This window comes from Sinocyclocheilus anshuiensis, unplaced genomic scaffold (genome assembly GCF_001515605.1).
Source record: "Sinocyclocheilus anshuiensis isolate Anshui unplaced genomic scaffold, SAMN03320099.WGS_v1.1 scaffold438, whole genome shotgun sequence".
Classification (NCBI taxonomy): domain Eukaryota; kingdom Metazoa; phylum Chordata; class Actinopteri; order Cypriniformes; family Cyprinidae; genus Sinocyclocheilus; species Sinocyclocheilus anshuiensis.
In genome coordinates, this window is record NW_015546118.1 from 843,271 (window position 1) to 859,499 (window position 16,229).

The 16,229-nt window shown below is 39.8% G+C and overlaps 1 protein-coding gene across 1 annotated transcript; it reads left to right on the forward strand.

Annotated features, from left to right (window-relative positions):
* Window positions 1-4,022: 4,022 nt before the first annotated feature.
* LOC107700924 (pentatricopeptide repeat-containing protein 2, mitochondrial-like) lies at window positions 4,023-14,992 on the forward strand. Its single transcript, XM_016502781.1, has 10 exons — window positions 4,023-4,142; window positions 9,350-9,442; window positions 9,899-10,028; window positions 10,285-10,402; window positions 10,485-10,563; window positions 10,859-10,950; window positions 11,203-11,316; window positions 11,563-11,637; window positions 11,710-11,823; window positions 13,851-14,992. Exons 1-10 carry the CDS (start codon window positions 4,031-4,033, stop codon window positions 14,070-14,072), a joined length of 1,149 nt encoding a protein of 382 aa, XP_016358267.1. The 5' UTR covers window positions 4,023-4,030; the 3' UTR covers window positions 14,073-14,992.
* The last annotated feature ends 1,237 nt before the right edge of the window (window positions 14,993-16,229 follow it).

Below are 16,229 nucleotides of genomic sequence, written 5' to 3' on the forward strand. Positions count from 1 at the left end.
ACTACACTTAAAAAGAGGGTAAATTTGACCACAATAAACCATTTTGTGGAAAATACCCTGTGTTCTTTTTTGTAGAGTATGCTAGTTCACACAGTCCACAAAATGTGGTTGTGTTTTGTGTGTGTGTGTGTGTGTGTGTGTGTGTGTGTGTGTGTGTGTGTGTGTGTGTGTGTGTGTGTGTGTGTGTGTGTGTGGATTTGTGTGCTTGTGGTTGCTCACAGGCATTTCTGAGAGTTTAACTGGCTACAAAACAGGCCTGAACCTTAGGGATGATATGTCTGATTCTGGTTAGACGTCTGGCTCTGACCAAATTTAGCCAAAATAAACAAGATTTAGGCAAGTAATTTGTGCATTCAAACTTTTGACCTCAAAACAAAAAGAGTAAAACATTGAGCATAACTTAACTTTAGCTTTTAATTTAAATAAAAGGATAGCAATATTACATGCTTCTATACAACAACAAAAAACACTAAAAATGTACTCTTGAAAATAAGATGCATTGCTGTTATAGTAAATCAAGACTGGTTTGCATTAACATCTATTTGATTGAGGGAACACAGACTGGTCATTGGCCTAGCAGTCTACCATGCCATCACTGCCCTTATGCCACGGAGGACATTAACTAATAATGACTTGGGCACTGCAGGCATTTTTCAAACCCAGACAGAACCATAGTGGTAAATCAAAATGGAAATGTCTAGCGGCAAAAGTACCAGAGAAATAACATTGGCTGAAGTTCAATGTGAGAAGTCTGGGTCACAGCATGCTATTACTTTTATGTATCTGAGCATGATGTCAGCAGATCAATGCAGGTCAGCTGGGTCATGGAACCTAAAGTGACTTTAGAACAACTGTGTGCTTTAATGTTAAAGGAATAAAGGGAGTATAAATTAAATATCTATCTATCTATCTATCTCTATCTATCTATCTATCTATCTATCTATCTATCATATAAATCATGTAGCAAGCAATCTCACCAATAAAAACTGTCACTTATAACAAAATTACTTTGAAAACACTGAATATGATAACAGCAGGATAACAACAGATCTTTAAGGTTCTTGGATTTTTTTTTTTTCAAGCAATGTAGTAAGTGTAAATCACACATTTTCTATTTCAGTATAATTTAAACTTAAACATAAGAGATACCGGGAAGTGGAAATATGAATTCTGTAGTTTACTGTGCATATTTTGTTTTTATATTCAAAATGTAAAAATTAAAATTAAAGTTCTGGCTGACTGAGTGACAAAAGATTTAATTTGAAAGGAATTGTCACTGAATGCAAGGCAAAGAAACAATATTCACAATTTAATTATAGACTTTTCAAAATGTGAAATACTGCAGGTATTGAGAAATGCACACAGCCAATGTAAAAACTACAATATTAGCAGTTACGAATGTATAATTGCTAAACAACATTATATTCATTGGGTAATGCCAAAAAAAGAACTACATTTAAACCTGTAATTTGGTCACTCACACTATGCTTTTGTTTGTTTAAAAAAAAAAAGTCAAGAATGAACAAGAAATACACTGGTAGAGCTGCAACGCTCTTTGTTTCGAATGGTATTGTAATTTCTCGAATATAAGTGAACACAAGGCAGGAAAAATAAATGATGTCCTGAATTTATGTTATTAGCCATGTTATTCTCATAGCATCTTCTTAACACCTCCATCTTGGATCTCATCAATAATCCAGTGCACTTGAGAGTCAGCCTCCAATTGGGCAGAAGACGGTCTCAGCTGAATGGGGTGAGGTGCTGTTGCTAAGGAAACGCTCAGCAGAGTCCCACCAGGACCACACAAGGACTCTAAGTATAACATAATCAGTGTTCTATTACTGTCTATCTTTAACATCTTACATATATCACACACATTTTATATACATTTTTATATTTATATATAGTACAGGCTTCTATAGTTTTATAAACCAAAGTACTAACTAACGCCTAAATAAAAATATATTGCATTTTTAGTACTCTTTGAGTCACTTTCCAATAAAGGACGTCTCTGAATTTTCTCCAAAGGGAGGTTTGTTAGATTTAACTCACATCTGAGGGCAAATCTGTCCCTAAAGTATAGCTACACATTAACATGTTTACTTGCAGATCTTTCCCTCCATCTTAAAAAAAAAAATTCCCCATTGTGTTTGCATTGTCAGCACTTCTTGTAATTGATCACACAGTTATGTGAACTGCGGGCAATCAAATTTCAATTTCCTTCTCACATCCAATCAGCTCACAAGTCTTTTGAAACATCCCCCTATAAAAGAACTATCTAAAATGTATGGTCATGTCATGCTGTCAGCTTTATATGCTTTACATATACGTCTTTATTTTTTCCTACTCTTTGCATGTACCTCTGTATACCAGAAAGCATGGAAATATACACCCATCAGAATGAGTTATCATGCAAGAGCTATATGTCCAGCTTAACAGAGAAGATGCCCTTGGCTACAGCCACAAATTCAATCCCTGTCAATCCTGGACAGTCATCAATCCCAGAGCCAACTTCAATGACCTACACCCCTTAAAATAATGCTCATCTAAGGATTTATCTACAACACAAACATCAAAATCTACTGGGTCACACCAAGGATTCTGTGACTTTTTATCTAATAAATTGCATTTAAATCAAGATAACAACTGTGCATTTCAACTCACAGGATGACTCTAGGCATGATATATAACAGTCTCAAAACACAAGACATGCAATAATTTAGATCAAACCTGCCTTTATAAAAATTTCCCAACTGAACAATTTGTCACACATGATGTATTACTCTGGTATATGCATTAGAACAACGCTGTCTCGCAGACATTAATGATGACCTTTCAATGCAGAGAAAAGAAGCTGGGCAATTATCCAGCTGATAATTGATTATCTCCTGCTGTGTGGTTAGAACAGCTGAGCGAGGGAAGCAAAGACACACATTTAGCTCTTCACTAATAGCTCTTCTTTTCATTGTAATACAACACAACTACAGACAGAACGACAGTGTTAAGTCTAACTAGGGAATCTATGTCTCAAATCAACGTCCTATTGTCTTCCAACTATCAGTGCACATATTAAAACAATTAATTGAATCATCTTTAATCAGTGATAGACAAATCTGTTTGCCTCCGTCAAACATGCTATTGGCTTAGTTATTTAACTCGAAAACAGTTCTGTATTTCTCAATTGAAATCGAATCTAATAAAATCTAATAAAATTATTATTATTATTGATCTCAAAGGAGTATAGTCTGTGGTCCATAGCGCCATCTGCTGATTGCCGTGGCATAGATATAGTAGTGTATATAATGTTACAGGTTATACTTAGAAGGTGACATTCTTATGCGTAATTATTTATTCTAGTTACTTTTTAAAATATTTTTATATTAGGTTTTTATCTATTTGTTTTTCTCTTTATATTTATTTTCATTATTTATGTATTTTTATTTTTTGGCCTGATTATTTTAGTAGAATATTATTGTGTTTTGTATTCTGGTTGTGTATGTATTTTATTGCTTTGCATCAACCTGAGTAACATATTGTTCTATAAAACAATATTTCTGTATGTATCCCCTGTGAATGTTATGTGCTAAAAAAAATCTAGTGTTAGACGTAGGGTGTAAATTACCAGTAAAAAGAATGCAAAGCGTTTTAAACCACTGTTGGAAAAAAGTCCATCCACATTCACAATCGAAACACGGTCTAAAAATTAATATGCGTTTCCCTATCTTAAAAGAAATAAAGTATTTCTCACATTGTAAACATACTGGTTGACAGGACAGCGCCACATTGGAATGTTCCATTTCGGCCTAAAAAACGGGGGTGCCGGGGTTAGTAAAATATTTTTAGTTGTTTGTATTGCTAATAATATATACAATTTGTCATTGTACATATACAAAAGTATTTTAAAATTAAGAATACGTGTTGTTCAACAAATATATCTAAATAATTCTACCTGCTGAAATATTCATTCTTATATTCAGGACTGATAGAAAGTGTACACTGTACACTGACTGCTGCGTGAGTTCAGACAGACATGGCGCTGCGAGGACTGAATGCTTGCGCTCGTATTATGCTGACCGATTCATCCAGAGCTGCAGTGCTTCGAGGAGCCATTAAATCAGACTGCTTAAAATGTCGACATGGAGGTAATATGCGCACAACTTTGGTATCCGTTTAAGCTGGCTTTAGCCAACAAGCTGAGAACATACTGTAGAAAGTGGCGTTAAAAAGTAAAGGCCATGGTCACTAAGAAGTAGATGAGCTATTCTAGCATAAACACGCACACCCCTAATGCCGAGTTCACACTGCACGATATTAGCCCGATTTTTCTAGTCACGCAGACGAGTTTGAAAATCGTGCAGTGTGAACTCGGCATAAGTGTAGAGAATATATATCGACTTGATTACAACACTGTTGTTCTCACAGATGAAAATGTATGAGGACTGAATTATTTGTCACTGTCCCCCTTCTTTTCATGTGTTCCTTGCCGTTTTTATTTACATTATCTGTCTGTGTTACTGTCCTGCTGAAAATAACCCTAAAACGCCAAACCCTAAGTTTGCTTCCCAGCCTGATCAGGTAAAAGTGCCCATAACCTGCTAAAAACCAACTGAGCTTGTTTAAATTTTTGTTCAGCAGGGTTTAAATGTGATGAAGGTGGTCAAACAAATGACAGCCCCTCTGATACAGCTTAACATTTGGGTTCCCTCTCGAGCTTCCACAAGACATCAGGAGACATTTCTCCATTATGGGAACGCCTTCCTTTCCGACCTTTCTGAAGTCCTATTGGCTCACGCCAGTCCAAATGACTGGCCAATTGTCTCAACGTATGCAAATCGCATGCAAATACTGATGAGTTCAAGAGGCATTATGCAATGCAGTGCACGCGACAATTACGTCAGAATCTTCTACTTCACTTGCCTGTGTAGCAAGTGAAATTAATTCATTATGGCTACAGTCTGCAAGATTTGCGCAGGACCAATAGAGTCGCCGGATCAACACGACCACTGCGTCGCCTGCCTGGGCCTGGCCCACGCCGAGGCGGCGCTGGATGAGTCCGAATGCTGGCATTGCGCGGACCTGGTATTTCAGGTCCACCCGGAAAGCTGACTCGAGGGTGTCGGTCCCCTTCTTCCCCAACGTACACGAGCAGCTCGTGAAAACGTGGTCTGCGCCCCAATCGGCGTGCGTCCACTCTGCCACACAGGCCATCTTTTCCCACGTGGATGGGGTGGAGGCCCACAGGTACGTGCGCTCTTCCCCCCCCCATCGAGGAGACTGTCGCTGCGCACCTGTGTCCTGCAGCAGCCGGACAGCAGCCTCCCCTCGAAGCCGTGCAGGACCACCACCCACCTCGCTAATAAAGCGTATGCGTCTGATGGCGAGGCGGCTTCCGGAGGCGGAGCCCTCACTGCGGAGGCCATTAAGGATCTGTGCGCGGCGATGGACTTTGTGCTGATGGCGACGAAGCGAGCGGCCCAGGCCGTGGGTAAGGCCATGGGTTTAATGGTCGTCCTTCAGAGGCACCTATGGTTAAACCTGGCTGACCTCAAGGATGCTGACCGTAAAGTGCTGCTGAACACTCCTGTGACTCCCTCTGGCCTCTTTGGTGACGCCGTGGAGTCCATTATTGAACGCTTCGCAGAGGCTCAAAAGCGCGCCAAAGAGGCGCGCTTTCCAGCAGCAGACGGCGAGATCTAGGTTCTCGTCGGCACCTGGATCTTCCCAACGGAGGGATAACCCCAGGCCAGCGACCGCGGCGGTGACTGCTACTGTTCCTCGCCAGGAGCCGGATTTCCGAAAGAAGGTGTGGGGTCCCGGGAGGAAGCGCCACGGCCAGCAGAGGAGCCCGCGATGTGACTGCTGTGTTGATGATGACTACTCCTGTGACTGCTAAAGCAGTTGTCCTGACGGTCTGAAGAGAGGAGGAGAGTATGCAAGCGGCCCTGCTTCTAAGCGCCACAAGTTGATGTGTTCAAATGTTTGTGTGTTGGATGTTCATTCAGTAAAAATGCATACATTCTCACAAAAAGAGTTCTTTCCTCCTTACTCAGTCAATGCGGCGCCGCTCGCTTTTTGAGGTTTGCTTTCGTGGGCACAGTGTACCAATACTCCATTCTCCCGTTCGGGCTGGCTTTGGCCCCACGCACTTTCTCGAAGTGCATGGATGCAGCACTTTCCCCCCTCAGAGCGAGCGGGATGTGCGTTCTCAACTATCTGGACGATTGGCTGATTTTACCTCAGTCCTGGGAAACGTTAGTCAGCCATATAGACACACTGCTTCGTTACTTGGGAGTCCCTAGGGCTATGTGTCAACATGCAGAAGAGCCCCGAGTCAGTCTCTAACATATCTGGGGGTGTGCTTCGTGGCTGCATCGAAGCTCTGAGGCCGTGGCGCAACCCAGATCTCTTCAGCCGGGGGGTTCCCCTGGGCTTGATGATGTCACGCGTTGTGGTCACGACGGAAGCATCGACTCGCGGATGGGGAGCAGTGTGCAAAGGCATGCCGGCTTCGGGGCTGTGGTCAGAACCTCAGAGCCGGTGGCACATAAACCACCGGAGCTGAAAGCAGTGTTCTTAGCTTTAAAAGATTTTCGGCCACAGCTGGAAGAGTGGCACGTACTGATTCGCACCGACAACATGTCTGTGGTCTCGTACATAAATCACCAAGGAGGCATACGCTCCAGGGCTCTGTACAAGCAGGCAGCGAATCTCCTGCTATGGGTGGACCGTCACATTCTCTCCATCAGAGCAGCGCACATACCCGTTCTCCTGAACCGTGGGGTGGACATGCTCTCAAAGAAAGGGATTCCTCAAGGAGAGTGGAGGTTGCACCCCGAGTCGGTTCGGATGATTTGGACCCGCTATGGGAGAGCGGATCTGTTCGCCACGACCGAGAATGAGGCGCAGGCGCCCTCCATGAGCTGTTTGTATGCTCTAAAATGGGGAGTGTTTGTGAAATGTTGCTGTGATGTTCATATCGACCCGGCTGCTTGCTCCGTGTCAAATGTTCTGCGTTTTCTACAGTACAGACTGGATAGTGGATGTCTACCTACACTGAAAGTCTATGTGGCCGCTATTGCCACGTTTCGTTCCCTGCTGGGCGGGCAATCGATCGGTAGGCACGCGCTGGTGGTGAATTTTCTTAAGGGAGCAAGGAGATTGCATCCCCCACATCCGCCTTCAGTTCTGCCCTGGGACCTAGAGGTGGTGTTAAGAGCTCTTTCACAGCCACCATTCGAGCCTTTAACATCCGTTGATATGAAGGCGCTATCTCTCAAAACTGCACTTCTTCTTGCCCTCGCTTCGGCTAAGCACATAGGGGATTTACATGCGTTTTCTGTGGACAGCGACTGTATTCGCTTCGGACCTGGTGACTGCAGCGTCACTCTCCGGCCGAGACCGGGCCACGTGCCTAAATCACTATCTACCCCCTTCAGAGCTCAGACTGTTTTGCTGTATGCCCTGTCTTCTGAGTCATCGACCTCGCGTGGTGCGGACACTCAGACTTCGGTATGCCCTGTCAGGACTTTGAGGGTTTACATTGACCATTCGGCCAGCTTTCGGCAATCTGACCAGCTTTTCGTGTGCTACGGTGGTTGTGCGAAGGGCGGGGCCGTGTCAAAAAGGAGACTTTCCCACTGGATTGTGGACGCTATCACGGCTGCTTATACGAGCCAAAGTTTGGAATGCCCCTTTCACATTAGGGCCCACTCAACAAGAGCTATCGCCTCCTCCTGGGCCGTGTCAAAACAGAGACTTTCCCACTGGATTGTGGACGCTATCATGTATGCTTATACGAGCCAAGGTTTGGAATGCCCTTTGCACATTAGGACCCACTCAACAAGGGCTATCGCTTCCTGCTGGGCGTGGTCGAGAGGTATGTCTAGTCAAGATATATGCTTTGCAGCCGGCTGGTCTCAGAATACCTTCGCTAGGTTTTACAAGCTGGACGTTCAGTCCTTAGCCTCCCAAGTGCTGTCGGTGAGTGACTGATTCACGTTTATGCTACCTCTATTTGTGTGTCTATTGCTGCCTTGCACAGTATTACTCTGCGCAGCACTCTATGCTATTGTTGTTGTTGTCTGCCGTGTACTCACTGCAGCTTCCTGTTATTCATGTCTGATTCACTTTGTGTTACCATTATCATGTTATGTGTTATGCTGCTTAAACACAGTTATCTCTGTGCAGCCATTCCAGTACTGTTGTTGCTTCTGCCCTGTTCTCAGCGCAGCCTACATTATTACTGACCGTCTGACCAGATATGCAAATTTAGTATACCTGGGTTTTAGAGGCTCATTGGCTTATTTCCACCTATCAGCTGCGAGCCCGCCTACAAGCGTCGCTATTGGTTATGGGAATTGTGTGTGTGTTCTATCTTCGCTGAGTATATGACTTGTACAGGCTGCTCGTAGCCTTTCTCACGGCGGGATTGAATATCGTTCCCATAACGGAGAATTGTCTCCGTGATAGGGCTGCACGGTTATGACAAAAATAATATTTGTCGATTATTCCCTTGAAATTGTGATTGCGATTATTAATTACGATTATCACAGTTTACACTGAATGATAATTGTTTGAGCAACTGCATTCTCTATTTTTATATGAAAATAAACAAGCTGAAAACACTCTAACTGAAAAAACTTTATTGCTTCTCTATAGAATTAAGCCTCAAATGTCAACTATACATTGGATTGGTTTCTTCTTTATTAAAAAAAAAAAAGTAAAAATATACATTGTATTATAATGTTATGCTAAAACTAAAATGAAAACAATGGAAAAACCCTTGAGATAACCTGTAGATTGCATGTCTTAAGCATGCACAATAACATAAGTGGACTTTGAATGATTAATTGTAGCTTTGAGCAATTACATAATTGTGGCATCCGTAATTGTAATCGCGATTAGAAATTCGATCAATTGTGCAGCCCTACTCCGTGATGTTTCGTGAAAGCTCGAGTGGGAATGTCTATCGTACTATCGTAACCTCGGTTCCCTGAGAGCTGGAACGAGACATCATGGAGGTCGCCGTGTTAGCTGCTGGACCAGCTAAGCGGAGTTCAGTTAGTATCAGATTCTGACGTAATTGTCGCGTGCATCGCATTTTATACTGCCTCTTGAGCTCGTCAGTATTTGCATGCAATTTGCATACGTCGTGACAATTGGCCAGTCATTTGGACTGGCGTGAGCCAATAGGACTTCAGAAAGGTTGTAAGGGAAGGAGTTCCCATAATGGAGAAATGTCTCCGTGATGTCTCGTTCCCACTCTCAGGGAACCGAGGTTACGATAGTAACCGGAGACGTTTTCCAACAATTGCTAAGAAACTGACTTGTTTACAAATGCTCTTTTTAGCTAAACGTTATCTCTTGTCTGAAGATGTGGTGAAGCTGCAGGATTTTCAACAGAGGAAACTTGCTGTTGCCCACCAAGTGTCAAGATCAAAAGGCAGGCATCATTTGCCATGATTTACATAACTTTGTACCACTTTCTGGTGTTTGAATATCATTACTTTAAGGGTGCACTCAGTCATATTTGTCTCATTAAAAGAAATTAGTAGAACTTATCAAAAACATTTACACCCACGTGAGATTGCATTTAGACTGCAGTCATATCAAAAGCTGTTTTATTTTACATGATAGTGGGTTGCCTCTAGGAGCCGACATGAGATCGCATGACCAGCTGACTACTACTACGTTTATCTCATTATCTCTGTTATCTGATTATTTGACTTGTGGAATTAATGAATCATGGCTGGTAGTGATGCATGATGCTATTGCAATATTCATGCCTCACATGTCTGCAACTGTCCTATTGGCCAGAGCAACATAAACAAAAAGCAATGAGTGCACCTTTAATTGTCATTTTCTCATTTACCCTGAATGTCACTTTTTTTTAAAACAGGTTATTACTTTGATACGGTAAATCAGAAAATGGAGAAAAAAATGCTAATTTTAAAGGATGAATTGAAAATACTTCTGTATTTATGCCAGTCTGCTGAAGATGTTTTTATGGCGAGAAATGCTATGTACAGGTAAATCTGCCTCAAGAATGTATGTAGGGAAATGGACACTATTTATATTATAATAAACTATGTTTATGTTTATCCAAAGAGCAAATTCATAGTGATTTAACGGCATTCAGCATAATCTTCATCTGAATATTTTTTTAAATATTTAATATTATTCTGTTTGTGTTAGAGATTATTTAGATGTCTGCATAATTTCTGCATATGGATATGTTTTTGTATATATTATAACATGTTCTCTTTTAATTTCTGTCCATTTCAGGTACCATGAAGAGAATCGTAACATGGCATTTGGCGAATTCAAGTTTGGCCCTCTTTTCATGAGGTTATGCTATGAGCTGGGTTTAGAGGAGCTGGGAGCCAGAACCCTGACAGATCCAGTATGTGAAAATGAACACAAATTTTACACCATGACTATGGACATAAATTGTAGTGAGATTTGACATTGTCTTTTTTGCATAGGCTCTCAAAGGATTCTTTTCGGACTCTACATCCTTTAATATTGCTATCGACATGCTTTTCACTAAACAGTGTTACAAAAGTAAGTTTCTTCTGCTTATTTCTCCGTTCTGCTGGAGTATGAAACAATCAATACGATTTGTATTGTGCTCCCATTGCCCTTGCTGTTGGTTCAAAAAATTTGTATGAAATAAAGAGCTGACACATCTGAAAATTGAAAAGGCCAGTGAGACAATTGCTTGTGATTCATGAGGGAATCGATCACCACAATCAAATACTTCACCAGTGCTGCTTCCTATCTGCAAAAATGCTAAATGGTCTGTCTGTTGCCATGGTTTCAGTCTATGTGATGTGGGTCACTGATGATGTTCTCACAGGTTGCCTGGAGGTGGTGGGAGAAATGAAAAAACAAGGAGTGCCATTCAGCAAAGACACCTTCATGCTAGCCTTTGCAACTTGTTATAAACTGGTAAAGGAAATGTAGAAGCAAGTATTGTATGCTAGTTTGTATTAAAGCCATTAAGAATTAGCAAAGAGTTACTTGAATCCCAGAAAAGACAAACTATTTTCAGAACAATAAAATGTCTACAATTTTTCTAAACAGGTACAATGTTTTGGCTTGTTTTTAGACAGTAGCTTCTCACCGTAATTTCAAGTATTGTCAAGGACAAAATAATTTAAGTATAATTTATAAACTATTTCTGTATCGTGGGATTGGCAGAACACCTCAAAGTCGTATCATATCTGTTTGACCCTGTTGGAAGAAGGTCAGACAAAAGGCAGCCTCATTCCTCGACATGCCTACTGCTTTGCAGCTGCTCTTGCTCTCAAACAGGTAAGATGACTGAAATATCTAATTTCAAATTAAAGGATAAATGTATGGTATGTAATGCCTTAAATCGAGTAGATTGGTGTAATATCAGATTTTAGTTGTTAAAAGTTATTCAGATATTGTGTAATTATTGAATCACAGACAATGTTGCATCTTTGATATACTAAGAGTATGCTATGTTATATACAGTATAAAATAATTTGACATTAACAGTAAATCACTTTTAATTTTACCTGATATATGTTGTAGAATGATATAGAGAGAGCCCAGGCATTCTACTCTCAGATAATTAGCACGGACAGTCGGCTGTGCCAGAACCTAAGGGTAAGTGTGTGTGTGTGTTTATCTAAATCAGCCTATGAAAGAGCTTGCATATGTTAACTGCTCTGTTTTTAGGTTCTCATATTGGCTATGAAAGGGTCCATGAAAGAAGCAGTCTCTGCCCTCACAACAGCCCTAGTGTCAAAGACTCCAGTGTTTGTGAAAAAACCAGAGTTCTCTCAGGAAGTGGTGAGATATCAGATACACCAGTCAAGTTTGGACACACCTAGTTTACACCTCATAATTATTACTACATTTAACGGTAATAGTAAAGTCATCAAAACTATTAACTAACACAAATGGAATTATGCAATCACCAATGTTAGCTATGTACAGTCGTGGCCAAAAGTTTTGGCAGTGACATACATTTTGTGTTTTGCAAAGTTTGCTGCTTCAGTATTTGTAGATTATTTTTTCACGTGTCTATGGTATACTGAAAAACAATGATAAGCATATCATAAGTTTTAAAGGCTTTTATTGGCAAAAAATAAATAAATACAATGAGTCAATATTTACAGTGTTGACACTTGTTCTTCATAACCTCTGCAATTCGCTCTGGCATGCTGGATATTAGCTTCTGGGCCAAATCCTGACTGATGGCGATCCATTCTTGCATTATTAATGCTTCACTGTTGGCACAACACAGGACTCGTGGTAGCGTTCACTTTTTCTTCTCCGAACTATCGATTTTCTAGATGTCCCATACAGTCGGAAGGGAGCTTCATCAGAGAAAATAACTTAGCACCAATCTTCTTCTGTCCAATCCTTATACTTCCTGCAGAATTTCAGTCTGTCCTTAAGGTTTTTCTTGGAGAGAAGTGGCTTCTTTGCTGCCCTTCTTGACACCAGGCCGTTGTCCAAAAGTCTTGGCCTCACTCTGCGTGCAGATGCTCTCACACCAACCTGCTGCCACTCCTGAGCAAGCTCTGCACTGGTGGTGACACGATTCCAGCTGACTCCTCAGGAGGAGACGGTCCTGGCGCTTGCTGGACACTCTGGGACGTCCTGAAGACTTCTATACTGCAGTCGAACCTCTCTCTTTGAAGTTCTTGATGATCCGGTAAATGGTTCTTTCAGGTGCAATATTCTTTGTAGCAATTTGCTTGCATGTGAGACCATTTTGATGCAAAGCGATGATGGCTGCATGTGTTTCTTTGGAGGTAACCATTGTTGACAAGAACACAATGATTGGAAGCGCTTCTTCCCTCCTTTTATAGCAATCAGTCTGCTCTTACAATCTAATAGTATGATAGTGATTAACCTGACTAGCACTGATTCACACTTTCACATGTGCTGCTGATATGATTAGTCAATTAATGTTAGCTGGTCATTTTGTGTCAGGATCAAAAAACAGTGAAATTTTTTTTTTTTTTTGTGGAAAGTTGATTTTTTTTGGTCAGTGAAGTTTTTAGCAATTATTTAAAATACATCTGATCACTCTACACAATAATCTAGAAACAATGTGAATGAACACCACAACAGTTTAAGCAGCAAACTTTGCAAAACACAATTTATGTCACTGCCAAAAATTTTGTCCATGACTGTAAAACAAATCAAAACTCAGACTCATCATATTTGGAGGTGTACCCTGGGATGTATTTTAAACGGTCCAATTCATTCATTTAAAAAATGAAATGAATTAAAAGTTTAGTTTTGTAAAGACACCACAGTTTACACTACCATTCAAACGTTGGGGACAGTATGTTTTTTAAAGAGAGTAATACGTTTATACAGCAAAAATGCATTAAATTGATTTATAATGTAACAAAATATTTTTATTTTAAAAAATGCTGTTCTGAGGGATCATGTGACACTGAAGCCTGGAGTAATGACTGCTGAAAATTCACCTTTGCCATCACAGGAATACATTACATTAAATAAAAGTTATTTTAAATTGTAATATTATTCAACAATACTGTTTTACTGTATTTTTGCATCATAAATAAATGCAGCCATGGTGAGCATAAGAGACCTCTTTCAAAAACATCTTACTTTTGAAGAACTGTTTTCTTACTTCTCTAAAACCTTGACCGGTAATTTATATAAAAACATAAATATGGAACATCAGACCCTCAGTTTATAATACAGAAGCCAAACACCTATTGTATGAAAAGCAATAATTAGATTAAACCAGGAAAGATTGTAAAGCATGTTTAATCCGTTTCCTCTCCCATTCTTGTCTCTCTCCCTGTCCCTGTTTCTTCCTGCTCTCTTAGGTTAATGTATTGAAGAACAAGAGTGTTGGTGGGCTGTGGGAGGGGAAGGTTGAGCAGGTGGTGAGACGGTTAGAGGAGGCTGACCAGATCACCAAGCAGACCATCGATGATTTCTTGTGTCACACTCCCTCTAGGAGAAGGCCTCTGGGAATATTGGAGCAGGAAAGAAAAACTAGCCGAAGGACTCGTAGAACTCTGCAGTCCACACTATTGCTAGAGTGAACCCATAGGAAGTTCAAGACTCTCAGATTTAGTGTATTATATTACAAAAGTAAAGATGTATTCTTGACCTGCACGCTCTGAAGATGCAGCCAAATCAAGCTCAGGCTTTGGCATCATCTACCTCCTCATGTTTTCTGCCAGCTACTGTTACCTTCAGTTGTTGAAATCAAGTAAGGAATTGAATCACTTTAATAAAGTGATGTTTTTCTAATTTAAGATCTTGTGCAGTTTTGTATTCCTTTTTGAGGAAATGTAAGAAATGTGAATAGAACAGCAGTCAGGTGATGACTTTGAACCCTCTTAATTTCCATAAGAGTATTTAATTGTCAATCCTGTTAATCTACGTACAATACTTAAAATGGTAATAAACACTAAAACAAACAGTGTTGATGTGTTTTGTATGTGGTTAAAGTGTCATCCATGCATGAGATGTATAAATACATATTTTATTGTTAATAAATACAGTGTTAGTATTGATGTTTAAACATGTTGTTTGTCCAGAAATTTGACATCAAAATGCTTATATGTGACCCTGGACCACAAAACCAGTCATAAGTAGCACAGGTATATTTGAAGCTGGGCAACAATAGTCTGTATGGGGGGGGTGAAGGAGGAAAAAGAAAAGTTGAGAAAAAATGAAGTGAAATGGGAGTTAATATTGACTCTGCTGCCCGTCAGAAGCTACAGGACACATATATTACATTATTAGTTTGAGAAATATGTCCATAGATAACACTTTGCTGTAATATTGCATGGGGCGCTGTGGATCCAAAGGTTGCCGGTTCGATCCCCGACTGGAGCAGGCATCTCTAACCAAAAACTAATTGAAATATTACGAATCATTTAATTAATCACTTATTAATTGATACAAATAGGACAATGGCTTATTACGAATGTCATACAGTCAAATATATGTACTTAGTGTATATACTTATGTAACAATTATATAGATGATAATTAACTTAATTTACATAGCAATGCAAGAAACATTTCTATCAATTAGTTGCACTAGCGGACACCTACACATGTATGTTTTGCTTTGACAACAATTTATAAAAGTATTCATATGTATTGTTTGTATGTATGTATGTATGTGTTTTACATTGCTTGAGAAAAAATACCCAATTCATTAATACTTTATATACTTCAATTAATAATTTAAAAATGAAAGGAATTAGAATTGAAAGTTTGTAATTGTTTTCTCTGAGTGACTGTTAAATAAATAAAGATAAAGGCCTTGCTGTTTAAATATATTACAAATTTATTACAAAACTTTATCTCTTTCTCTCGCTCTCTCTCACACACAGTAAGCATATCACAGATACAAAGAAATTTAATAGTTATATATAAAATACAAATATAAAATAAATAAAATACAAAAAGTAATAAAAGTAGAAGATTCTGGTCAGCTGGTAAAAAGTATACAAATAACAAAACCACAGAGCTATGACGGTACTGGCCTCCTGGGAGTTAAGTGTTTGTCCAGTTTCATTCCTCAGTCCCACCAAGTACTGTGCCAGGCTGTCCACTCTGTCCATCCCTGGGATATTGCGCTCATCCACAGCCTGGCAAATATATGAATATACTTTATGGAATGAAAATAACAGTAGCCTAACAAGAATACCCAGGTATAACAAGAACAAGAGTGCATAATATACGATTGTATTATACGATTGATTATATAATTGTAAAATCAAATTCAAACTGTCATTCTCTTTACATTACCTTGGTTGCATGCTTCCTGCCCAAATTTAAATTTGGCTTTAAAGCGGCACCCTGAGACCCACCAAACCGTGGCTTTATAAACTGAAAAAAAAAAAAAAAGTAATCTTAAGAGAAGCCTTGTAAATTAAAATGCATATATTTGAATATGCTAGAATTTAAATATCAGTAAATCCTCATTACTTACTGATGCCATAGTCAAAGTTGGCTTGTGGGGTGTGAGTCGTCCAGATGTTGCTGTCTGCCCCGGTGTTGCAGCCAATGATGCAACAAGTGATGCAGATGAGGGACCTGGTGTCATGTCATCGAAGAGGACACTGACCTGGAAGGCTACAGGTTAAGAGAAAAGAAAAGAAAAGAAAATGAAATTTAATAATAGAGACTACAACACCAACACTTCATAATTGTAGGAAATTAACAGAAATTAATTTTCAT